We start from the raw sequence: 27,494 nt of genomic DNA, 5'->3' as shown, positions 1-27,494 counted from the left end.
ATGGCTATGAGGGTTGTGGTAAAACACATCACCCAATCTGGAAATTTGTGGACTGGGAAGCCAAGAGATTCTAGCTGCATTTGCAAAAGTTACTTTCTGGGACTACTGTTTCTGGAGTCCTTCAGCCAGCATGACCAGTGGTCGTTATGGCTGGAAGTTTCTGGGAGTTCATAAAAGGTCACTTTTCCAAGCTATGGAAAGGACATGTCATTGTTGCAGAGAGAACCATGGATTGCTGGCAAAGAACTATGATAGTTCTATATGTCACAGAAGGCACAACTCATTGGAAAAGACAATAATGCTAGGGTAGGTGGAGGGATGCAGATAGAGAGGAAGACCACATGCTAGATGGATGGACTCTATTAAGGAGTATGAATTTGCAGGATCTAAGCAGAGCAGTGGAGCATAGGAAGTATTGGAGATGTCTCATCTTCAGGGTCGCCATGAGTCAGGATGGACTCGAAGGCGGTTAACAACAAACAAAAGTACTGTGTTTTCCTTCCAGTTAGATGTTTTCTGCTCTCTTCCACCTTACCTTGCTCCCCACCCCCAGTGCTTTATTTACTGTGCAAAGCCCTAGTATGGTCTCTTGCATCAGGAAATGGTTGTGGGAGGAAGTAGCTTGCAGAGCCTGTGGGGAACTCAATCCCAACAGGAGTGACAAGGGGCACATTCACAGATGCAAGGTGTTGCTCTGCTCAGAGGTGCAGCCAAGGGCTTGGCAGCTGGCATGAAGTAAAGAGCCTGCCAGCTGTAGGATATACAAATAGGATTTGGAAGGAGAAGATGTCAGACCCCTCTGTTTCAGCAGAGCTCCCTGAACACGACGTAACTGAAGCTGTGGCTGAACTACCAGATGCTTTTGATTTATCCCTGCGTGATGATGCCAGCTCCCTAGGCTCTGATTCTGAGCTGAATGGGATGCCTCCCTATCGCCAGACAGATCGTTATGGCTTTATTGGGGGCAGTAGCCTCAAAAATGGGTAAGAGTGGTACTTGGGGGAAATTAATTTTAGGGGACTACATCTTGCAGAATTTCCTAGCCAACATGGACGTTTGGGAAGGTGTAGTCCAATAGCTGAGGGCTTCTGTTGCTTTTTTCCAAGTTCTAGTGGCTTCTAGTGCAAAAACTATTGCGATCGGTTGAGTGTGTGGCTATGCGGTGCACAAGGTGTGACACTTTAGAGGAAGAGAGCAGTAAACACACACACACACGTACACACGCATGCACATACACCATGAGGTTGGTTGCACAGTAGCATCCACTTGTCTGCTTTTGAAAATAGCAGTGTTTTAGGCAAGTACTGTTATCAGTTTTTCAGGAAGAGTTCTTCTACACCTATCCCCAACCTGGTATCATCCAAATGTTTTAAACTACAACATCTATGGAACTGTAAGCCAAAACAATTGCAAGATATAAAGAGGGTGAGGTATCAAAGGTATCTGGTCCTAACAAAGTTGCCAGCTTCTCTAACAGCCTCTTTCCAACTGTTAGGATAAATGTGGGTTGATGAGCAGGTAGAAGGGATACAGGATAGAAGGAAAGAGGTAGAAGGGATACAGCCCATAAGTTTCATGTAATCAAACTCTAGGTATTGCTTAAGAAGGGTGTTGCTTTTCCAGGTGGTATAAATATTGTTCATAGGTTTTTTTTTTGTTAATTGCCATCAAGTTTGCAATAGCTTTGGCAGTCCTATAAATGAGAATCCTCCAAGACATTCTGTCATCATCAGCACTGCTGAAGTCCTGCAAACTTAGGGTTGTGGCTTACCTGACTGAGTCTATCCCCCTGCAGTGTGGTCTTTCTCTTTTCCTGCTACTTCCCACTTTACTAAGCATCATTGTCTTTTCTAAGGAATCATTTTGCCTCATGATAAGGCCAAAGCACAAGAGCCTCAGTTTGGTCATTTTGGTTTGGAGGCTTCATTTGCTTTCAGACCTGTTCATTTGAAATATCATGACATGTACAATTCTGACCTTGGTATTCAGTGATATATCTTTACACTTGAAGCTCTTATCTAGTTCCTTCATAATCCTAGTGTTTGTAAAATAAATAAGAGAAAACTCATAAGCCAAACATTTTCACATATGGGCTTAAAAATCAGAAAAGAGATGAAGATTTATTTCTTGGCAGAACTCAGATAAATTTACTCGTATCATTGCCACAATTGCATTTAACAGTTCAGGTAACTATAGAAATAAACATTTGTTTTTTGTGAAAAGCTGGCCTGCCTTCCTTACTTCTATCTATCTCATGTAGGTTTTTGCACCCTTTGATACAATGCAATGGAAAAGCTCTTGCAGCATCATTACCCATATGGTGGTGTGTTGTGGCAGTAGTGTGCCTTCCAGTCATTTTCAGCTTATGGTGCCCCTAAGGCGAGCCTATCATGGTGCTTTCTTGCAAAGCTTTGTTCAGAGTGGATTTGTCTTCCTCTGAGTCTGACAGAGTGTGACTTGCCCAAGGACACTCAATTGGTTTCCATGGCTGAACAAGGAATCAAACCCTGATCTCCAGAGTTGCAGTATAATATTCAAACCCCTACACCACACTGGTATACGTATTCAAAGGCTAGATCACTCCCATAGTTCTCTCATAACCTACAGTAGCTCTTAACAGAGATGCAAAAACCAGGTGGGCTGGGATGAGCATGGGACCCAAGATGAAAAATTCAGCTGTGTAAGACAGAAGGCAAAAGGCTCACAGAACATGCCTTAGCCTACCTACTAACTAACACTTCCTGTTTCAGCAATCCTACGCACCACATCCTCTCACAGTGTCCATGGTTACATATGCACCATAGCAACAGGGATGGTGGTTACAGTGGTTAGTGACAAAGTTTCCTTGACTCTTCTGCCTACATAGCATGGCACACACCCAGGAGACTGAATGAAGCCCTGCAGATCTGCATCACTTTTACATCTACAATTCAGTTTTGCACTGTGGCTCTTGAGGCTTCCCCAGAAGCAATGTGGAAACTGGAATTTACAACAATGCTGAGAGCTACCTCTCATCAGGATTCCCTGGTGCCCTGGCCCCTGCTTCCTGCAGAAGTATAGTCCCAAGATTTCTTAGGGAAAAGGCATGTGGGCTGAGCCAGTAATGCCTGTGATGTGTGGGTACACCAAGATAGAGAGAGAGAAAAAGAAGTTGCAAGCAACTTAGCATGGTCTGGAGCAGGACTTCCCAATCTGGGGTGCCCACATCCCCAGCAGGTGTGGCATTGAATTTCAGGGGGTGCAACAAAGAGTAGCTTGTGTCCTTGAGTGATGAGTCACAAGCCATCACTCATTTTTTTCTGAATAAATTAGAATTTAATTGCTCAATGTGGATCTGCATTTTATGCACTGAGTCAAAAACTGTTTTTGTTTTTTTTTGACGTTCAGTTTGTTCACCTGCAGTATTGTATGTGGTTCAGTTTGTGGTTCAAAAATTAGAAATTAGATTTCTTCATCTTCAAATGTGATATTACTTTTGTAGGGGGTGCAAACATTAATCAAACACTTCCTAAGGGTGCATGGGGCATAGAAAAGTTTGGGAACCACTGGTCTAAGATCTAGACCAGAACTTGGGAAGTTGCTGTTTTGGATTACAGTACTCACAGCATGCATGGCCACTTTCCATGCTGTAAATGTAACATTTCCAAGGTATAGTCTGGAATTATTTGTGAACTAGGAAGAGATATCTTCACAGTGAAGGCTACAGGCTTGATATAGTAGTACTCGATTGGGAATGCAAAGTTTTAATAATAATAATAATAATAATAATAATAATAATAATAATAATAATGTTTATTTATAGCCCGCTTTTCCAAAGGAGATCAAAGCGGGTTACAACAAGGGTATAAAACATAATACAATTTGAACAAACAGTATATACACATCATAAAAACACTCTAGAGTTAAAAACACCATAAGATTACAGAGAATAAAAACCAAAGCAAAACTAGCTGGAAGACAACTTATATGATAGGGAGAGAGCAGATATCACGACACATAGGGGAAAGCCTGTTGGAAGAGGTAGGTCTTGAGCTTCTTCCTAAACAGGTCAAGGGAGGCGACAGAGCAGAGCTCGCCGTAATGGAAGGGAGTTCCAGAGCTGCGGGGCCAAGTTAAAAAATGCCCTCTGTGCAGTCAAGTTGTACTTCGACTTAGGAACCCTCAACAATTGCTTCCCGGCCGATCTGAGAGTGCGGGGTGGATTATATGGGGAGAGGCGGTCCTCCAAGTACCCTGGGCCCAAGCCATTTAGGGCTTTATAGGTAATAACCAACACCTTGTATTGTGCCCGGAAGTGAATAGGCAGCCAATGAAGATCTTGCAAAATAGGTGTTATGTGGCTAGTCCTGGGACATCCAGTGACTAACCTTGCTGCCATGTTCTGTACTAATTGAAGCTTCCGGGTTTGGTACAAGGGTTGCCCCATGTAGAGTGCATTACAGAAATCCAACCGAGAAGTTACCAGAGCATGCACCACCGTTTCAAGGTCCCCCCGGCCCAGGTAGGGTCGCAGCTGGCGTATCAGCCGAAGCTGATAACAGGTGCTCCTGACTGTCGCATCCACCTGAGATGTAAGGTGGAGCGACGAGTCCAGAAGCACCCCCAGACTGCGAACTGAATCCTTCAGGGGGAGCGTGACCCCATTCAGGACAGGTGGAGGAATCTCCTTTCCCGGGCCAGGAGAACCTATCACGAGTACTTCCGTTTTCTCTGGATTCAAGCTGAGTCTGTTTTCCCTCATCCAGCCCATTACCGACTCCAGACAGGCATTTTGAGGAGAGATGCCATCCCTGGTCACTGCATCAGTCGGAGACACAGAGAAACATATTTTAGATTGCAACTGTCCTATTTATTTTAATTACTTGTATACTACCTTTAATCAGAATTGATTTCCAGGCAGATTACAAGTTTTAAACCAAGACAGGAACACATAAATTAAAGCCTGAAATGAAGACATTTGACCAGTAGATAAAAGATCAAAAGATAATGTGTTAAAAACATAAGAATAGCTTTTTATTTACTCTAAAAGAAAGCAACAGTAGTGTCATCTGGCACTCCTCAAACATATTCCATAAATGGGCGCACTACAGCTAACAGAACCATTAAGAGAATACCACCCAAAGGGAAGGGCATTTATTGTCATCAGTAAATCAGATAAGCCAATCTGAGAAGCCGTTTAGAGCAGTGTTTCTTAAACATTTAAAGGATCCCCTTTAAATATCTTTTGTTGCTGTGGACCCCCACAGCATATCTCAAGATTCAAAACCCTAACGACAACAACAACAACAACAACAACAACAACAACAACATACCTGAACACTGAGACTGTCATACTTTGATCATACCATGAGAAGACATGGCTCACTAGAAAAGTGCTTTGTAAGGTAGAAGACAATAGGAAAAAAAAGAAGACCACATTGCAGATAAACTCAATCAAGGAAGCCGCAGGCCAAGTCTGCAAGACCTGAGCAGGACTGTTTAGGATAGGGTTACTTGAAGATCTATTGTTCATAGGGTTGCCATAAGTTGAAATAAGCTTAACAGTAGTTAACAACAAGTCTTAACCTTGGGGATCCACATCTAGATAAAACTGTCCTGTGGAAGAGTAACAAGAACATAAAACAGATCTGTGCCACAAAACCAAGAGCCAAAATGGAACCAATTGTATGATGGGTAGGAGAAATAAAGTATTGGACTCTGGTAGACATCACACTCTTGAATCTGCATGAGAGAGAAATGTTATTTATATAGCAACAACATCCATGTGCATAAATAATGTAATGATGTTTCCTAAATTGTGCATGCATTCTTTATCAAATTTGTATCCTGCCCTGCTTCCAAAGAGGTCAGGGCTGAATTTCTCTTACTTCATCCTCACAGTAACATGGTTTTAGTGGTGGCTGTTCACAAGATATTGAAATGAGTTCAGCTTTTACTGTGGCCAATAGCCACAAATCTGCAAGGTAAAAAATTCCATTCTAAAAAAGGCCAAGATCATAGCTGTTAAAGAAATAATTATCTTTGGAGGAGTTCTGGTCAGATTTGGTTCTCTCTTGTCCTCAAATAAAGGCAAAGAAACAGTTTGGGGAATACATCTACTTGTGGTTCAAAAATTAGAAATTAGATTTCTTCATCTTCAAATATGATATTAATTTTAGACCAGAACTTGGGGAAATTGCTGTTTTGGTTTACTGAACTCTCAGGACATTAAAGTCCTAGAACTCTGCTGGTAGACAATCTGGTAACTTCATCATGGCTGGGTCTTTGACCTTTCCTTTTCCTGTCATCCCCACAACCTTCTCTGCTGCTCCTTCACTAACTGCAAAGCAGGGCTAGAAAATACCAGGCCCAAGGTCTGAATCAGGCTCTCTGGGGTTCTTGAGATGACCATGCTTCCTTTCTGATGACACCGTCATTTGGTAGTTTACCAGTTCCCTCCCCTCCCCATCCCATCCCCACCCCCTCAGATTTAAATGTCTCCTTAAATTTAGATACTAGGAGAAAGAGCTTTGAATAAATAATATGCTGTTATTTGGGGTTCTATCCTTTTGCCATAAGCTCACTGAAATGTTTAATCCAAAAACTTCTCTGAAATTGAATTTGGCCCTTTGGCTGAAAGAGGTTTCCCATCTTTGCTGTAGAGTATTTGCTCATTGTAAAGACATATAACAGCTAGAGCTCTAGAATCACAGAATCAGGTGTACCAGGTAGGTATGGTCCCGAGATGCAAGCAAGTTAGGCAGGGCCACCTCTTTAATAGAGCAATGCTTATCTAGGCACAACAACCTTGACCATCTTTTAAGTATAGTAAATACTTACTTCCTTATAGATGATGATGAGGTTTGCCTTCAAGTTGTTTCCAATTTATGGTGACCCTAAGATCTGTCACGAGGTTTTCTTGGCACGATTGCTTCAGAGAGGATTTGCCACTGTCTTCTCTAAGGCTGAGAGAGTGTGACTTGCCCAAGGTCACTTAGTAGGTTTCTGTGGAGAGCAGGAATTCAGAATCTCCCAGAATCTTAATCCAGCACTCAAACCACTGCACCATTCTGACTCTCTTTAATGCTGTTTACATAATTTGTTTAGGTCTTGGTTTGTATTTGCTTACTAATTAAATTTATTACCAGAATAATTTCAAGTTAAATATTAACTCTAATTGTCACAAAAGTGATATTTTTTCTGATTTACTCATGCACAACTGTCTCCATCAGTGTCACTCAAATTTTGTGTTATTTACTTGTTTCTGCAAAACTGCTACCTTTAGTCAACTAGTATTCTTATTAACCCTCATGGGATTATTAATATTATTGTTGTTGCTGCTGTTGTTGTTGTTACTGAGTGCCCATGCTTTGCTTATCTACTTTGCAATCTTATACATGCCCATTCAGAAATAATGGACATATAAGCTCCTACGTTTGTAGAAAATCAGGATGCCCAATACCACTTCTCCTGTTCCTCCCTGATAAATTCAACAGTTGTCATGTTTTGGAGAACACCACTCCCAAATACTAAAAATCTGTGTCTGTTCCATAGCCACCCCATCAACTTCCAGTTTAAAAGTAACAGTACCAGCAGGGTGATTAACTGAAATATATATCATTATAGGCACCAAGAGTCCTACTTGGTGAAGTATTAGAAGAAATTAGCCTAGAAGAGAGAGAATAGACAAAAATGGTCTCCCAGGATAGCTCAAGGAGAAGTCTTCAACCTTGCTTTTATCTCTCCCATGTGCAGCCTGGGTCAAATCTCTGTTGAGATCGTTCGACGCCGGGAAACCAAGTGGCTAGACATGACTGCTCACTGGGAGAAAACCATGGCCCGGCGCTACAGAAAGGTAAGTGGGGCTCAGAGATTACTTCTGTAACTGGTCAATTTGCTGACCTCTAGAGCCTTAAAACATGAAGCCCATTATGATCCTAAAATAGCTTTCACAAAGAGCTGCTTCCTATATATGTATATATCTGTCTCTCCATCCATCTCCCTCTCTCATACATACATATGCGCACACACACACACACAGAGAGAACCTCAGCAGCTCAACTGTGTAATACATGGCTACTAGTTTATGGTTTGAGTGGTTTAACTGCATTCTCCCTCCCTCCCTTCGTCCCTTCCTCTGCAGATGGCTTCCATGTTAGGGTGGCAGTGAATTAGCTCTGGGTTTTCATCTGAATTTCAAAGGAACAAGCCAAGGTGCTGAACCAATTTTGGTTGCAGGATGTAGCACCTTGGGCAGCTCTTTTAAAGTCCACACTGAAACCTCAAGCAGATTCACAACTCCAGTGACATGGAAGTGACCCATGAACCCTCCATCTCCTTTCCAGTAATATATTCCTGGCAACTTGTTCCCATCATTAAACTAGCAGTTGTATTTTGACATAAACTGCTGTTTGTAATAAGTGTACAAGGTAGCCTCATGTATAACATGTTAAACTTACCTGAGTATAAATATAATCATGTCCAAATGTCAAGAATGCTGTGCATCTAGCATAGCTACCTCCGCTGGGAGAAAGTAGGCCTTGTCATAGATGGCACATGGACATTCAGTAGCAACACTGGGAATATATAGCACCTGCACTCTGTAAATCTGATCAGTTAGACCAGGGTTGGGAAGCATGAGGCCCTACAGATGCTGTTGTACTACAATACCAGCACTACAACAGTGCTGGGTAAGACTGCTAGGATTTGCCGTCAAGTGACATGGAAAATAATTCCTGCCCCTGCTTTAGAAAAAGGGCAATGTTAACCAAAACAAGTTGAATGTGACCTTCCTGGATTGAAACCACATAGCACCCGCTCTATCTGGTCAGGATTGAGCTTCAGTTTACTGGCCGAACCCTGCCTATTACTGTTCCCATAAACCACTTTAGCATTCCTACAGTTGCAAATGATGTAATGGAGAAACAGAACTGTGTGTCATACGCACAGAGATAACATCTTATTCTAAAATCTCCAAATGACCTCACCCAATAGTTTAATGTGGACTTTACAAAACATAGAAGACAAGATGGAGCCCTCTCAGTTGTCTGTAGCCCAAATTTTGGCTGCCTCTATATTAATTGGGGGACTTTTTGTGGTGGGGATTTGTGCAGCATCACTGTTTTGTTGATAAGGTTTGTTGGTTCAGGTAAAGCTGCAGTGTCGGAAGGGGATCCCTTCATCTATTCGTGCCCGCTGTTGGCCTTTATTATGTGGAGGACAGGCCAAAATGGAGAGGAATCCTGGAAAGTACCAGGTGAGGTTACATCCCTTTCATTTTTACACATCCATTCTTGCTGTTTCCTTGCTTCTGCTTCTGGCTCTCTTCTCTTTATCCCTGCTCTTTCCCAGCAAAGCTTTGTTCTTTTTAAATGTTTATTTCACAGTCCATCGGCTTGGTCATCCTAGAATCTTCTTATAGCTGATTATTTTAACATTCCACATTATTTTTGGATGGCTGCTCTCTGAAAACTCGGTCACTCACACCAGAATATGTCAACAGCTCTTCTATTTTACTGAAGAGTACTGTGTAGTAAAATTCTATTGATACTTGTTACTTGGGTATGTGTAACCCTAATTTAACACAGAAAGACTTACTTAAGTTAATATCCATAGGAAGAGATCCTTAAACTTGTGTACTATATTGGCTAGAAGAAAATCTTAGCTTTGCTTTTATTTATTCCTGTGTGTATTCATTTAAGTAACATTATTTCAGGAAAAGTTATTCCAAGATGACTTAAAATGCAAATAAAATATAAGACACATATTAAAATATGTTCAAAACAATTTAACTAGTAAATTAAAAGTAGCAGCAAGTGAAAAGGCCAGCTTAATACTTTTGGTAAAATCTAGCTTGAAATAATTTTTAAGGTCTCTGCCACAGGACAGAGTTCTTAAGCTATGCAGACACCAATGAAAAGGCACAATCATTGAGGCAGGTACAAAGGGGAGATGGGCTGTGTATGATCGCTCTTGAGTCAGCAGCTTTTCTATGTAGGTCAACCTCATATATTTTGTTGTTGTTCTTATAGGAACTGTATGAGGGACCTAGTGATCCTCAGTGGGTGGAGACAATCACAAAGGACATACACCGACAGTTTCCTTTCCATGAGATGTTCCTGTCACCTGAGGGACCTGGGTAAGTAAGGACTAGTGGGCTCAGGGGGAAGAGGTAGGTTGGTTTCTGAAAAGACTCCTATAGAGTTTAGAAGGCATGAGAGCTGGGTAGAGGTCCTTCAAGCAGATCATGTTTTCTGGATGGGGAAGAAAGAAATTACATTTAACATAAAATTATTTATCTTTGCCACTGCTGCTGTTGCTGCTGCTGCTGCTGCTGTTAACTGCTCTCAGGTTGACCTCAACTTAAGGTGACCCTGTGGTGACACATCTCCAAAAACCTGTATCCTCCAATGCTCTGCTTAGGCCTTGTAGATTCAGGCCCATGGCCTCCCTGATTGAATCTAGCCACCTGGTATGTGGTCTTCCTCTCTTTCTACCACTTTCTACCTTCCCTAACATCATCATCTTTTCTAGTGAGTCATGCCTTCTCATGATTTGTTCAAAGTATGACAGCCTCAGTTTCATTATCTTGGAATTTATGAAAGGGGAAGGTTGGGACAGCCATACATCATTGTTTGGTGTGGTTGTGTTTTTAGAGTGGATAAGAGTTAGTCACATTAAGAACATGATACCTGGCCTGGATCAGCCATCCCTGCCTCAGGTGTCACCCAGTATGAAGGTGAGGGTGGGATTCCTAGGGGTGGAGCTTCAGGGGGTGGCAATCCCAGTGCAGCTGGATCATCCTACTCATGAGTAGGGTGACACTGAGGCACCGAGAAAGAGGGCTGGCCACCCCAACTCACTGCTGCTGAATCATCCTACTCATAAGGTGATGTGTTGGCAGTGAGGTGGAGCGGGACCCAGCCCTATCCCTCAGTGCTTTTCTGTCACTCTACTCATGAGTAGGATGATGCAGCAGCAGTGAGATGGAGGGTTGGCCATCTCCCTCAGTGCCTCAGCATCACCCTGCTCATATGTAGGATGATGTGGCAGCACTGAGGGAGAACGCCAGGCAAGTGCTGCCCCTTGACTCACAGAGGCAGCGAGGAGTACAGAAGAAGGCCTTCTGGGGTGTCACTAAGTGCAGGCCGCACCCCCTGCACCCCCTAGTAATACCACTGGGCTGGATCAATCCAACATCCAGCATTCTGTTTTCAAAGAGGCTAATCAGATGTTCATGGGAAGCCTACAAGTAGAACATAAGCTCAATGGTACTCTCCTGCACATGCTTCCCAGCAGCTCGGCATGCACCTACTGGTACTGGAGGGAGTGTGCATCCATCATGACTAGTAGCTATTGAGAGGCAGACAGGCTAGTTGACTGGTGGAATCAAGCTCACCTACAAACAACCAGAAACCTTCAGAAGCAAGTCCTAAAATAAATTCAGGTCTGATTGTATTTTTTACTTGCCAAAGAGAAGTCCTAGCAATTCATTGGTGGATTTATTACCAGGTAAGGATGTATAACATTTCTGATTTAATAACTGGGCTATTATTCCACCATCCTATGGAAGAAGAACCATGTCTTATTTGAATTATCTCTTTTGTGTTGTTTTTCTATTTACTTTCCTAGCTCAGGTGAAGTAAGTCTTTTGATTGCACCAGCTACTTTTTTAAAAGCTGGGAGCAAGCTTTTGAGCTACACAAAACCTTTCTTCAGCCATAGCTGCTCAGAGAATATAAAATCACGTTGAACTACTAAACTGCTTTTTTAATCTAGGCCATGCCTGCTGCCCTTCATAACAAGAAGCATAGACACTGACTGTAAACTATTTTAGAGAAGCAAAGTAAATATGGATAGCTGTTACTTGTCTGTTCCTGGGGAATGAAACATCTTTCTTTAAAGTACCATATTTATCACCCAGCTGTTGTAGGCCATTCTTTCATTTTAATATTTAAAGTGACATCATATTTTCCTGACTCATATTGCCAAAGCTTTGTTTTCTTAGGAAATAATGCCGCTCACCCCAGTTTATGTTCAAGGGATCATTGTGACCATACAAGTGTCAGAACTACCTAGTGGATAGTGCCTGCGACATAAATAATCAGGAGTGATGCATCACAGGCCCTTGGCACTGTGTACTTTCTGGCCCAAATCCAATGTCATTGCACCCATTTTAGTTCAAATCCCACCCACCCCCATTATATAAATTCCATTAATTTCAGTGGATTTTGTATTCTACTTGAGCTTAGCCCTCTGTAGCACCCCCCCCCCCCAGAAACCAGATATGTCACACAGACACCTCTTATATGATTTAGTTGTGTATATGTGGGATGCAGAGTAATGATGGTGGAATTAAGTAACATTTCAGAAGTAAGTTCCGTTTTTGAAGCAAGGACCAAGACTCAGTGAGAGAGTGCATACTTTGCCTGAAGAAGGACCTGGGTTCAACTGCTGGCATTGCCAGTTAAAAGGACGAGGTAGCAGGTGATGCAAAACGCTCTGTCTGGGGTTCTATTGGGCAATTTTAGATGAACCAGTATTATGTCCCAAGTTCCTATAGGATTGCATGATTTTCACAGGACACTCACTGTTTAAAGCTCCAGTTTTCACTGTGTGATAAAGTCCTAAAAAATTGTCATGCTACATTTCCCCCCAATTTTCCCCATGTGATAAAGTCCATAGTTGTAGTTAAGGCAAGAAAAATGTTGCTGTGCCAGGTTTTATACAGTACCTAATTATCTGAATGAAGCTTATCTAAATTAGGTTGCAAATTGACAGACTTTAGGGACACAAGTCCTATGAAAGATAAGACAGTGATAGCTGTCTGTCCAGCGCTCTCTCTCTTTTTTCTAAAAAAAAATTTCCTTTCTTCCAAGGATCTCAAGGCAATGCATAAAATTTCCCATCTATTTTATCCTTCTAATAATCTTTCAAGGTAGGTTCAACTGAGAGATTGGCCCACTGTCATCCACTGAACTACATGTCAGAATAGACATTTGAACTTGTGTCTCCCCCGTCCTATTTTTATTATCTTTACTTCATTTTATTTTATATATTTTTATTTTATTTTATTTATATCCCTCCTTTCTCTAAACATGGAGCTCAACATAAAACACAATACATCTACAAAACATTAAAAAGTTAAAAGGCAATTAAATAATCTACCACATGAAAACATCAACACTTTAAAATCATGCAAAATTATTTTAAAACATGACAATAGCAATAATAGTATTGTTGCTGTCATGCTAAACATCTTTTGTAATCTAACAGAAACATACACACATACACTTTTACAGCAAAAGACAGCACCTTTGAGACTAAGGGGGTATTCTCACTGGCTTATACTTCGGGTTACAAATCGAATTCAAGGTATAGCGTTCCTATTTGAACCCGAATTAACTCTAGAACTGTTCTAGAGTAACCCACAATCATTTTTACTACGATTCAAATCTGAATTGAGTTTTTTTAAAAAAAATCCGGGTTAGAGGCTTATAACCCGGAGTAAAAAAATAGAAGGGTCGAGCCTACTACTACAAAGAGAGAGAGAGAGAAAGGAGGAGGCTGGGTCCATAAGCCAGCCTGATCCCATGCCCTCCTTTCCCAAGGCATGTCCTCCATTGCTCCCCCCTGTCCAGGAGGACTTCCAAAATGCCCTCTCTCTCCCTTTGCACAGTCCAAAACCACACACTCATTCACTCAGAGTCCATAAGCCAGGCTGCAAAGAGGAGGAGAGAGGTTGGGCCAGGGAGGTGTGTGTGTATCCCTTTAAGACGTCTCTCCCAGGGACAGCAAGGCAGCTTGTGTGTGTGTGTTTGCACGCATGTATATATACGCATATGAATGTGTGTGTGTGTGTGTGTGTGTGTGTGTGTATTTTAAGGTAAATTATAAAGTAACAACTTTTTTAATTTATGAAAAAAACCTCATCTGTAGTTCAAAACCCACTGTAGAAATAATACAGTTTGAGACCCCTTAACCTGCCCTGGCTCAGTACTAAGGAATTATGGGAACTGTTGTGTTTGTGAGACATTTCTCCTCCTCTGCCAGAGAGTGCTGGTGCCATAATAAACTACCATTCCCAGGATTCCCTAGCACTGAGTTATGGCAGTTAATATGGGGAGACACAGAAGAGGATGAATAAGGCTCCTTCCTGTCTGCAGAGACGCAACAGAAGAGCCTCGGATGCAGACGATTTTAATTGGCTGCCGCCCCTCCAAAAAAATCACTCCCCAAATCTCCAAGCCAGAAGGATGACTGCTTTGCTGGAGGAACTTCCCCTCTTTCTTCCAAGGCAGCCAAGCCGAAGTGCTTTGGGAAGGCAGGCAGTTTTCTCTCTCCCTCAACCATCCTTCCCCACGAATAACAAAAGTATGAGAGACCGGAAATTACAGGACTCAGCGTCATGATGACGTTGCTTTGATTGACAGCCGAAACAAGTGAATGTGAACGAAAAAGTAACAGAACTGGTTTAAATATACACCGATTCATCCATGAATGGGAACGAAACCAGGACAATTACAGCGAATCAAAATAAAATGTTAAGTAAATGGGAACGATGAAGATAAAGCGATTTGAAAAGTGGGATAAAACTCGCTGTATTTTGAGTTGCTTTATAATGAACCGCTGTATTTAAAATAGTTGTAAATCACAAATGAGAACACCCCCTATGAGACTCAACAGATGGCCCCTAAGGGGCAGCTCCATGCTGCCCCTGGAAGCACCAGATTTGTGCCACAGCAACTGCATGCCACAGCCCTGATCTGGCCTTTCCACTGCGCAAAAAGAAACTGCAAAAAGCAGCTCCTTTTTACAGTGCGGAAAGCTCATCCTAGCCACCACCACCATGGTTTTTCTCCACTTCTTTGGTGCAACATGTGTAAACGCTGTGCCGAAGACACAGCGTGACGCCACCCACCATGTGGTTGCTTGGGCAGCATCATGCAGGCATGGGGGTGGAATTGGGGCAGCAAGTGTGTGGTCACCACACCCCCACTCTGCCTTCATGCCGGCTCTTTATGCCGGTCTGTACAACCTCTAACTGAAAGAAAGAAGTTGGTAGCATAAGCTTTCATAGACTAAGGTGGCTCTGCACTGCGGAAATATTCCTGTTTGACACCACTTTGCCTGCCATGGCTCAATGCTGTGGAATTTTGTGGAATGCTGTGATGTGTAGTTTTGTCAGAAAGCTTTGGTGCCACAACAAACTACAGTTCCCAGAATTCCATAGCACTGAGCCATGGTAGTTCAAGTGGTATCAAACTGGATTATTTCTGCAGTGCAGATGTACCTTGACAAGTCTACATCATCAGATGCATGGAGTGAAATGCCTAGAGACAGACATTTATACCTAGGAATGAGTAGGCTGTGGGCATGATCAGCTGCTTTGAGCCTCTGCTCCAAATATCTTGGGGATGTGAGACATGGAGGGGGAGTCTTTGAAATCCTGTGGAGGTAAATGTGCCTCTGGAAGTTGCCCATCCTTTATGTAAGTGGAAGTGGAGGTAGATTGCCCTCAAAAGTCACCAGGGCTGCATGCCACATGGCACCTCACAGAAATCTTGGAAGCTGAAACACATCAAACAAATACTAGTTAATGGTGTCATGTGCTAAATTAAAGATGTTACTAGCTTGTGCTTTCTCTTTAGAACTTCAAGGGAGGAAATGACTGCAGTAGAAAACGTTTTGTTTTCCTTCAAACAGCTACAAACAAAATAAATAGTCCTTCAGCCAATGCTACCAAGTACAGAGTCCCAAATCTGCTGCAGTTTTGTTTACCAGACAGGGTAAATATCTCTTCCTCTCCTCCCAGGGGCTCTTAACTTGCTTTCCCTTGGATATACTGGCATTTGAAGAAAGGCAAGAGAAGGTCACACATGTAAAGTGCCAAGGATTGCATTTTTACTTCTTCAGATGCGCAATCAACTTTAAGTCAAGTTCTGTCTGTCAAGTACACCAAGCAACACAGCAGATCCAATCTAATAAACAATGTTTATTCTCTTTTTTGTTTCCTTTCCTCTAGAGGGAGCCAAGACACTTTCATTCTTACACCTCTTATAATAATTTTATTCCCACTGGTATAAATAATACAGTAAACTGATACATAATATATACATTATTTGATACATATAAACATGTTTTGTTGCTTTGTTCTGAGACTGTCTATTTGGCTGCCTTGAAATATTGCCGTTTGATTGAGAATGCAATCTGATACCAACTTATCTAGGAGTAAAATGATTTGAACACCATAGGTCTCATTCCTGAGTAGGCATGCCTAGGACTCAGCTGCATGTCAATGGAATGGGGAAAGAAGCATAAATTAGGATGGAAATCATGTGGACTGCACATTCCAGCATTCTTCACCAATGTTATTGGACTGCACATTCTAGCATTCTTCACCATTGGCTATGCTGGCTAGTGCTGCTGGGAGCTACAGTCCAACAATATCTGGAGGACCACATAATTCCCTCCTGTGACCTAGATCCAGTTGCTAGTGCCAACTAAAATAGGTCTATTGAATTAATTGCTGAATAATAAGTCAACCCCTAGTTGTGGTTAGCAACTGGATTTACACCATAGAATGACCAGAAGATCAGCCTGTTTGTCTGTCTCGCCTTGTATTGTGCAAAAGCAACCTGCTGCAATTTCTTCTAGTTTGTGTGTTCTTCCTCATTAATAACTTTAGACAGCTTGGCCACAGTCTGAAGTTGCTTAGCCTACATTTTATTTGTAAAACTTTGGAAGATATGGAGGACCACAACTCATGGAGTCCTATTCAGAATAGTGCAATGGATACCCTGGCACAATAAACAAATCACTCTCCAAATTCTGCCTGCTGAATGCCTTAAGTAAATTATATATGGGTTTACCAGTTGCTGTAGGCTACATTTCAGAGGAAGAAAATGGCAAAACTACCTCTGAGTATTCCTTTGTCTAAAAATAACCCTATGGAATTCATGGGGTCACCGTAAGTTGAGAGGTGACTTGCAAGCACATACACACATACTTAGTCCATTTGTACAAATAATTCTGTTTCAATCTTTTAAAATGTTTTGAAATGATCCAGCAAGGATTCGGTTGAAAAATATTTTAAAGAATGGGAATAGGGAGGAGAAAACAGCAGGAACAAAAGAGCAGTATCCATGGCAAGTAAGTACAAGCATGAGGAGGATCACACACCCTTCATCCTCAGTTTGAAAAGCTGCTTAAAGCTGTATTTGTTTTTAAATGTTCAGAGCCAGTATGGTGAAGTGGTTGGAGTGTTGGACTATGACTCTGCAGACCACAGTTCAATTCCTCGCTCAGCCATGGAAACCCACTGGGTGGCCTTGGACAAGTCAAACACTCTCAGCCCCAGAAAACCCCATGACAGGTTTGCCTGAGGGTCACCATAAGTTAGAAATGACTTTGAAGGCACACAAGAACAACACCAAACAGACAATAAATCTTGAAACATCATTCAAGAGCTAACACTTGAGAGATTTCTGTTTTCAAAATGACATCTTTAGTATGCCCAGTTTCCAAGCAGCTGGTTGCAAGTTTGTATAGTGAACCATAAACATACAAAATGCATACAACCAGGAGTGTCATTCTAGTTAAACAAACAAACAAACAAAAGCACATAAGGAGGGGAAGCAGAAAATGAGAAGACCAACTGGAATGTTTTGGGAGACTGAGGCAGAAGCTGAGGCCTGCTAGTAAGGCCTGCTAGTAAGGCCTGCTGATAAGGCCAGGTGCAATGGCCGCACTGTGTTTGGATCCAGTAGATGACAAGGAGAGAGGATTGTTGTCATTGTTGTTGTTATTATTATTATTATGTTGTTATTGTTGTTGTTGCTATATCCTGCTTTTCTCTCAATAATAGGACTCAATTTGACTAACAACGTTTTAAAACATAGTAGGGCTGCTCTTGTTAGTTGGCTCTGATATGGTGGAACTTAAGGTAAAGATGTGCCTATTCTGTTCCCTTATTTATTTATAGGCAACAAGGGCTGCTGCAAGTGCTGAAGGCCTACACTGTCTATCGGCCCCAGGAAGGCTACTGCCAGGCCCAAGGACCACTGGGTGCCCTTCTACTCATGCACATGCCACCAGAGGTGAGTTTCATGCAATGCTCCTAATACTCTACAACTCTGCAGGTATTGCTGTTCCTTCTGCTTCAAAAATAGTATCCCATCTTTCATTTTCTTATTAGTCAAAGTCAATTCACTCTAACTCTAAATCAAGGGGCAGAACAACTTCAGTGGATCTTCAGACTCATTTTCAGCCACATAGACTGCTAAAAAATTAACTTAAAAAACAAATTTGTTTGTAAGTACACTTTTATTTTTTTTTTGGGGGGGGGAAGTATTATTCTACATTAAACACTACAGAGGAGCACCTGTGTCCTATTTAAAAGATGAATTACCTTCTTTTTGTTAGAAAAAGTGCAGTCCATGGAACACTTCGCCCAACATTGCTTTTAGTTGTACTGTAGCCTCCATTATTACTCCACATCCCTTGTTATAGTTTGAGTTCCTCTCTTTTTGCCTACAAGTTTAACTGGTAGTGTCTACTTTATCCTTTCCAGCAAGCCTTCTGGTGCCTGGTGCAGATCTGCGAACACTACCTGCCTGGTTATTACAGCCCCCAAATGGTAAGAGATTCCGAGGAGAAAGGAAATTCTCCCTTGGGCACAGGGACCCAGGAACTACAGGTGGCCCCTGTAGGCTGTGGAAAAATAATGGACTATATCTGAAGATATATGAACTACCATGTAATTTAGTGTGCTGTCTTCTTTTCTTCTTCAGGAGGCTCTGCTGCTAGACAGTGAGGTGTTTGTGGCCCTCCTTCGCCGTGTCTGCCCCAAGGCCCTTAAACACTTGCAGAAGCATGGAGTGGGCCCTTTGCTCTACCTACCAGAATGGTTTCTCTGCCTCTTCACTCGCACTCTGCCCTTCCCCACTGTACTCAGGGTCTGGGATGCCTTCCTCAGTGAGGGTGAGTTATAGCCTGCATTAAGGCAGAAGACCAAGAGCTAAAAACAAATAATTGCGAGTAAACAACTGCAGCAGAAATTATTTGGTGGAGGACTGAAAACACAACAATGGTTTTGGAGATATGGGATTATTTGACTCCTCTATTGGAAAAAAGATTAGGAAGAAATAAGAACTGGAATGGGGATTGAATTATATGTAAAGATAATCACACTGAGGGTGGGGGGAACATGTGGCCTGCCAGATGCTGTTGGACTGCAGATACCCCACCCAACATAGCCAATGGTGAGGGATGATGAGAGTTTCAGTCCAACAGCACCCAGAGGGCACATGTTCCCTATCTCTGCTTTAGCCCCTCTTTATTGACACCTACTTATATGACCTTGGGCAAGTCATATCTCTTAGCCTCAGGGGAAAGCAGTGACAAACTTCCTTTGAAGTTTGCTAAGAAAATCCATGATAGGTTTGCCTTAGGGTTGCCATAAGTTGGAAACAACTTGAAGACACACAACAATAACAGGTATATGGATTAGACTGGTATACAACTTGAAATAAATAAAGAGATACTTTAGTTATATATAATTATTATTATTATTATTATTATTATTAACCGTTATTTATAAAGCGCTGTAAATTTACACAGCGCTGTACATACAATCTTTTTAATTGGACAGTTCCCTGCCCTCAGGCTTACAATCTAAAAAGACCCAACACAAAGGGAGTGGTGGTGGGGAAGGGGCCTTTCTAGTAGGATAATACATATAAAATACATAGCAATATAGGAAATGATTCAATAAAACAGGCACCAAAAGAACATCAAATAGTAAGCGACAATTATGCAATGCCTGGGAAGGCTTCTCTGAACAGGATGGTCTTCAACTCCATTTTGAAGTTGGTTAAAGAAGTGATGGCTCTTGTTTGCGGGGGAAGAAGGTTCCAGGAGTGAGGGGCAGCGAGTGAAAAGGGGCGAATTCGAGATGGGGCAGAAATCCTGGGCTGGGGCAGCAGACCTTGACTACCAGAACGGAGGGCCCTGGTGGGAAGGTGAGGAGAAATAAGGTGTGATAAGTAAGGAGGGGCCAGTCCATGGAGGGCTTTAAATGTCGACAGCAGGAGCTTATACTGAATGCGGAAAGGGAGGGGGAGCCAGTGAAGGGATGCCAACACAGGAGAGATGTGGTCAGAGCGGTGGGCGGAAGTGATAATGCGTGCAGCTGAATGAAGGACAGAAATTAAAGGATGGAGGTGAGAAAGAGGAAGCCCTGCCAGAAGGATGTTACAGTAATCAAGTCGTGAGATCACTAGGGCATGGACCAGGATCTTGGCAGTAGAGGCGGAAAGATAAGGTCAGATTTTAGCAATATTGTACAAAAAGAATCTACAAGCCTTGGCTGTGGTCTGGATCTGAGGGATACACGACAGAGAAGAATCAAAGATAAAACCAAGACTGTGGGCTTGCTGGACTGGTTGAATAGAAATGTTGTCCACAGAGACAGAAAAGGAGTGTTGAAGGGCGGACTTAGGAGGAAAGACAAGAAGCTCCGTCTTGGACATGTTGAGCTTCAAACGCCGATGGCGCATGCACTGCGAGACAGCTGTGAGGCAAGACAAGACTTGCTGTTCAAGCCTTGGAGAAAGGTCAGGGGCGGAAAGATACAACTGGGTGTCATCGGCATACAGATGGTAGGAAAAACCAAAAGAGCTGATGAGTTTACCTAAGGATAGTGTGTAGAGAGAAAACAGAAGGGGACCCAGAACAGAGCCCTGGGGAACTCCAACAGATAAGGGAACAGGAGAAGAAGTCTGACCACCTGCAACCACTGCAAAAGATCTGTTTGACAAATAAGATCTAAACCAGTTGAGAACAGAACAGAACAAAACATTTTCCGGGGGCTTCCATTAAGCTTCTTGCAGCTCAGCAGTGAACCATTAAAGCACACATTTAAGATGCATGTGTTTAAGCCAGCCCTGTAGTGAGGTGGACCTCCTCTAGCACAAAACTAATGGACTCCCAATGTACATATAGTTCAGAAACAAGCAAAAAAACTAAAAATGTACAGGTGTGACCCATCTTTCTGCCCCATACAGTACCTATGAGTATAGTGGAAACAGGTTAGTCACAGAGGAAAAGTCACTCCCCCAGTCCATTCTCAGCCTTCATATCTTTTCCTAACCTGAAGGTGACAACCTAATGCAAAAAATACCTGACAAAATCACTGATATAAGTTATTGCTTTTTATAGTACTGGACAACTATTCACATTTGGTCAACAAGGTATCTGCCTAGTGACAGAAGCCCAACTTACTACACGCTCTAACCATTTACATAGGTAACAAGGTACTTTTTGAAATAATCAGATGGAATGCCATACTGCTTCAGAGTGATGAGTAATTCCTCAAGTTTTCTTTCTGACTACAATAACAAGTGACAACCTGTTGGGTGGTCAGAGTAAGGTAACAGGTTCCTTTTAAAAAGTAAATATTTCCAAGCTTTGATCCACAGGGGTTCAATGGGAAAAGATCAGGAAGAAATAAAGCACAGATTATGTACAGTAGATCTCAGGTTCACTACTTGTCATCTCAATCTAAAAGACTTTGTAAACTGGTAATGACTATTTGCCTGAAACCCTGGAGAGCTGCTTTTACTAGACAGAGGTCAACAGCATTGTGCTAGATGGAAAAACAGTCTGATGCCTGGTTTAAGGCAGCTTCCTATGATCTTTTTGTGCATTAACCTCTACCCCATGTATCTTCTGCAGGGGTCAAGGTGCTATTTCGTGTGGGGCTGCTGTTAATTCGCTTGGCGCTGGGGTCATCAGAAAAACTGCGTGGATGTGCAGGAGTGGTAGAGACCCTGGAGAAGCTGCGCAGCATCCCAGCTCACCTTTTGCAAGAAGATGCATTCATGGCTGAGGTAGGAGCGACTGAAGCAGACCTGCTTCCATCACTACACACATTGGCACTGGCAGCAGCTCCTCTTCCCCCCTTCTGCCTCCCTATAATGCACCTTATTTGAGTACAAACTACTTTTACACTTTGAACTCATTTTCCAGCAATTGAGGGAAGCTGAAGATAAAGAGGGAAAGTGGGAGGAAGAGAGAATCAGAACATGTTAAAAGCAGATGAAAGAGCAGGATAAGAGAGGATTAATCACAACTGTCCCTGCCAGATCTGGACAGTTGGAGGGTATATTCTGTGTAAAGAAGCCTTCAAAGATCAACCCTGCACCAGCCAAACATTTTGATCCCCTTCTCAGCTGAATGCATTACCTCAAGCAATTCTGACAGCAACCATTAGTTTGTACACACACCAGTCATTTGCCACCTCCAAAAGTATTTGTGGACAGGGCAGCCTGTGTAAAGCAGGCCTGGGAATGTTTGTGGCTTGTTGGGCCTCCTTAATTTTCCACAAAAACAACAGTGAGTTGGCTGAAAATAGTGGCTCGGGAAGGTCAACATAGAATGGAAGAACAAGAGGTATCTGGAATTTGTCTCCAGGCAGAACTAGAGTTCACAGGCAAGACCATTTTATGCACAAAATTTCTTTCTTGATTTCAGCAGCCTGCTCTGAGGTGGTGGAGGGAGCTTTTTATTTATTCAATCTGTTGACTCTAACCATCTTGGTCAGACCCTGGATTCATCTCTCTCTTCTCTAAATCTTGGGGATTCTGCTGATTCAGCAAAGTCTTTATTTAACTCCACTCGTTCCTTGACTCTTGACCATTTTGCCCCTGTCTCTGTACGCACTTCTTCCTCTAAGACTAGGCCTCAGCCCTGGCTTACCCCCATCATTAAGTTTCTCCGGTCCTGCTCTAGAGCGGCTGAACATCTTTGGAGAAAGTCCAAACAGTGGGCTGACTTTATCCACTACAAATTTGTTCTTTCCTCCTTCTCACGTGCCCTGTCTATGGCAAAACAAAATTACTACAAATAATTGATCTCTGCCAATGAGAGGCACCTGCAGCGCTTGTTCTCCACCTTCAACACTTTGCTTAAACCTCCCTCTCCTCCTGTCTCTTCATCATTCTCTCCTAATGACTTTGCTAATTATTTCATCTCTAAGATTACCACTATTCGCTCTGAGATAGTCCCCCCTGATCCTTCTTCTGCTCATAATCTTCTATCGCCCTCACCTAAAAAAAATTCTGTGTTTCCTCCCGCCTCTTTGGATGAACTCTCTTCACTTCTGAACTCTTCCAAACCTGCAACTTGGTCTCGGGACCCAATTCCTACTCCTCTTCTAATCTCTATCACTCCTTCTTTTCTGCCCTCGCTTCTCCATATCTTCAGTCTCTCTTTCTCTACAGGCTCCTTCCCGTTGGACTTCAAACATGCTCTCATTTCCCCAATTCTGAAAAAACCTTCTCTTGACCCCTCCTCTTTGTCTAGCTATCGTCCGATTTCTCTTCTTCCCTTTCTTTCTAAGGTTTTGGGTTGTTTATTCTCGCTCTCTCGAGTTTCTTGAAGCCAACTCCATTCTTGATCCCTTTCAGTCTGGTTTCCGCCCAAGGCATTCCACAGAGACAGCTCTCACTAAGATCTCGAATGACCTTTTATGGGCCAAGGCTAATGGCCTTTACTCTGTTCTCATCCTTCTTGATCTGTCTGCAGCCTTTGACACCGTTGATCACTGTCTCCTAATTGACATACTCTCTGACCTTGGGTTCTCAGACTCTGTTCTTGACTGGTTTCGATCTTATTTGTCTGGCAGATCTTTTGCAGTAGTTGCAGGTGGTCAGACTTCTTCTCCTGTTCCCTTATCTGTTGGAGTTCCCCAGGGCTCTGTTCTGGGTCCCCTTCTGTTTTCTCTCTACACACTGCCCTTAGGTAAACTTATTAGCTCTTTTGGTTTTTCCTACCATCTGTATGCCGATGACACCCAGTTGTATCTTTCCACCCCTGACCTTTCTCTAAGGCTTGAACAACAAGTTTTGTCTTGTCTCACAGCTGTCTCGCAGTGGATGTGCCATCGGCATTTGAAGCTCAACATGTCCAAGACAGAACTTCTTGTCTTTCCTCCTAAGTCCACCCTTCAACACTCCTTTTCTGTCTCCATGGACAACATTTCTATTCAACCAGTCCAGCAAGCCCACAGTCTTGGTTTTATCTTTGATTCTTCTCTGTCGTGTATCCCTCAGATCCAGACCACAGCCAAGGCTTGTAGATTCCTTTTGTACAATATTGCCAAAATCCGACCATTTCTCTCCTCCTCTACTGCCAAGATCCTGGTCCATGCCTTAGTCATCTCATGACTTGATTACTGTAACATCCTTCTGGCAGGGCTTCCTCTTTCTCACCTCCGTCCTTTAATTTCTGTCCAGCATTCAGCTGCACGCATTATCACATCCGCCCACTGCTCTGACCATATCTCTCCTTTGCTGGCTTCCCTTCACTGGCTCCCTCTCCCTTTCCACATTCAGTACTGTATAAGCTCCTGCTGTCGACATTTAAAGCCCTCCATGGACTGGCCCCTCCTTACTTATCACACCTTATTTCTCCTCACCTTCCCACCAGGGCCCTCTGTTCTGGTAGTCAAGGTCTGCTGTCCCAGCCCAGGATTTCCTCTGCCCCATCTCGGATTCGCCCCTTTTCACTCGCTGCCCCTCACTCCTGGAACCTTCTTCCCCCGCAAACAAGAGCCATCACTTCTTTAACCAGCTTCAAAACGGAGTTGAAGACCATCCTGTTCAGAGAAGCGTTCCCAGGCCTTGCATAATTATCGCTTGCCTCCTTAGATGAAGATTAACCATCCATTATGAAGCCAAGACCTCCCTCCAGTCTACCTGCCTTGGTCCAGGCCTTGGAGGTAGAGAGGAACTGCTGGACCTCATCCCCTTCCCCACCACTACTCCCTTCTTTTGTGTGGTGTCTTTTTAGATTGTAAGCCTGAGGGCAGGGAACCATCTAATTAAAAAGACTGTTTGTACAGCGCTGTGTAAATTTACAGCGCTTTATAAATAAAGGCTAATAATAATAATAATAATAATATTTGTGCTAGACCACTGACAGAGTTTGGAGATAACAACAACAACAACAACATAATTCAAAGACATAAACATGTTAGTTTTTTGTGGGTTTTTCGGGCTATGTTGTCATGATGCTACTGCTGAAACATCAGGAATAAACTCTTCCAGAACATGGCCACGTAGTCTGAAAAACTCACAAAAATACAATGGATGCTGGCTGTGAAAGCCTTCAACTTCACATACCATGTTAGTGTGGAAAACCAGTATGCCAAGGGATCTTGCAGCACCTTTGAGACTAACTGAAAGATAGAAGTTGGTAGCATGAGCTTTTGTAGACTTGAGCCTACTTCCAAGTGCATCTGAGGAAGTATGCTCTCAAATCTACAAAAGCTCATGCTACCAATGTCTATCTTGCAGTTAGTCTCAAAGGTTCAGCAAGTTCCCTTTGCATCATCATCATCATTAGTAGTAGTAGTAGTATTTCTTATGTGCCTCTCCCCATGGATTGAGGCGGGAAACAACAGAGCAACCAATACACCACATCAGTGAAAAACACAAACATTGGTTAAAAACACACAGCAGTTTAAAAGAATAAATAAGACCCATACATATAAAACAATCCACATTTAAAAATTCATTTTTCATATTTACAGTTCAAAAATCATCTGACTAGGCCTGCCTATCCATAATAAGCAATGCTGTTACCAGCAAGTAGCTACTGTTTCAGGTAAGGAAGGTGTAAAGGGGTCACATTTTACAGGCAACACACACACACACACACACATTTGATGTAACAAGTAATGAACAATGCAACCAGTAACACAACAAAGATACTTTTACTGCACTGCAATGAGTAATAGCAGTGGGTCATTTTTCAAACACTGCAGCAAGTAAGTTGAATTAATTGCCACTGGGAATCTGAGAAGTCTTACTGATCTACTGCAAATCAACTGGACATCTGCCAATAGATTGAGATACACCTTCTGCTTTCTCCGTCTGTAAAGCCAGCCTTCACCTTACTGCTGACCCCTCTTCCTTCATTGCAATCCCACCTCCATTCTGGTAATTGAGTCCTCTCATTAGTATTGAAGCTTTCCAGAATGTTCTACTGGAAGCTCTTCTTATCTTCGACCAAGCCCTCCAGTTCCTAATTTTCCAGAGTTACAGTTTTGACCCCTTTTTCTGCTTTCCTCCTATCCGGCAGGTCCATGATGTGCCTGTCTCAGACCGTGATTTGGAACGTGAATGTAAAATCCAGCTGGCAAAGCTATGTAAAACACGGCCTGAATGTCAGTACAACCCAGAACGTCGACTCCTTGGTGCAAAAGCCATTTTTGATGCCCAGCAGCTGGAGGAGGCAAGGAAGAATACAGAGGATCACAGAAGCCAGGCACATGCTTTCCACATCCCACAGATCAAAGTGGACCCACCTCCTTTATCCCCCAAGGAACATAAGAAGTTGGAGAAGGCCTCTGAACTGCAGGGCCAGAACAAATGGCAGACTAGGAAGAAGCCAGACACACATGGGAAGACTTTCCATGTAACAGGGCAGCCTGCTGGCAGAAAAGCAGAAAGGCTGGACCCAAAGGGAAAGTCTTCCTTCTACCTGGAGACCTGGTTCTGAACAGGGGAACAGCAGCAGAGCAGGGACTCTGAGAAGAAAAGCACTGGGCCTTTTAACATGTGGAAGAACCTGATCATAGGTAGAATGAACTGCTTGACCTTAGCATTCATTTCACAAAAAAGAGATGGTGAAGTTCAACACTTTTCACTTTGGAAGCCTTCCTTCTCCCTAATGTCTCATGTGTGGCAGTGCTCGAACTATTGGAGGGTGGAGTGTAGAGAAGGAGAATCCCATCCTCTGTGTCTTTTGTGACTCCATGCTAGGGAAAGGTTGGGCAAAGTGCAGCCCATGGAGCACATGTAACCCCCTCCCCCAGGTCCCAGTAGTAAAAATAAAATGCCCACAAAACACTCTGTAGGGAATGTGAAGGGCATTTTCTAGAGCCAGCAAACCTCCATCCCAGCTCAAGATGCACAGAACTCAAAACTATGAGACATAATTTTCCAAAAGCACCTCTCTTGATTGCTGGCAGGAAAACAACCCAACAATAACAGAGCAAATAGCCATTTGCTGTCTTTTCCCAGCATCCAAAATCTACTGTGTGAGTCTGCTACCTCACTCTGCTTAGTTGTAGGACTAGTTCTACAGTTGTAGTTCTTTTACCTACTGCTTTAGGCTGCATATGATTTGAATACAATTGATGATGGTCAAGGGGTGGAATATGTGGATTTTATTATCAGACGGTCCATATTTCACAGTGTAATTCAGTCACTGACATGTGAGAATTCTCTGTAATGGGGAAAATGCACTCTGGGCTTCTTCCAGGCTATCTTCATCTATACTTAACAACCTTGCGGCTGAGTCTATCCAAATGAAACCCACTGTCAAATGTTTATTTGAGTTCTGACCAGGTGAAACAGAAATGCATACAATTTTATTTCACTTATTTATAGGTGGACATGAGGAATAAGCAAACTCCAAAATCTGTATTGAGTGGTAAGAGAGCTGAG

General features: G+C 42.7%; 1 protein-coding gene across 1 annotated transcript; it reads left to right on the top strand.

Annotated features, from left to right (window-relative positions):
• The first annotated feature begins 759 nt into the window (after positions 1-759).
• TBC1D10C (TBC1 domain family member 10C) lies at positions 760-27,494 on the top strand. Its single transcript, XM_089523375.1, has 9 exons — positions 760-983; positions 7,735-7,834; positions 9,128-9,235; positions 10,011-10,117; positions 17,963-18,077; positions 18,551-18,616; positions 18,771-18,960; positions 21,715-21,869; positions 26,125-27,494. Exons 1-9 carry the CDS (start codon positions 787-789, stop codon positions 26,542-26,544), a joined length of 1,458 nt encoding a protein of 485 aa, XP_089379501.1. The 5' UTR covers positions 760-786; the 3' UTR covers positions 26,545-27,494.

The sequence above is a fragment of the Sceloporus occidentalis genome, unplaced genomic scaffold, assembly GCF_023333645.1.
Source record: "Sceloporus occidentalis isolate IW3139 unplaced genomic scaffold, rSceOcc1.0.p SCAF_4, whole genome shotgun sequence".
NCBI lineage: Eukaryota > Metazoa > Chordata > Lepidosauria > Squamata > Phrynosomatidae > Sceloporus > Sceloporus occidentalis.
The sequence above is the reverse complement of the archived record's forward strand: the minus strand, read 5'-3'. Positions and strand labels throughout refer to the sequence as shown.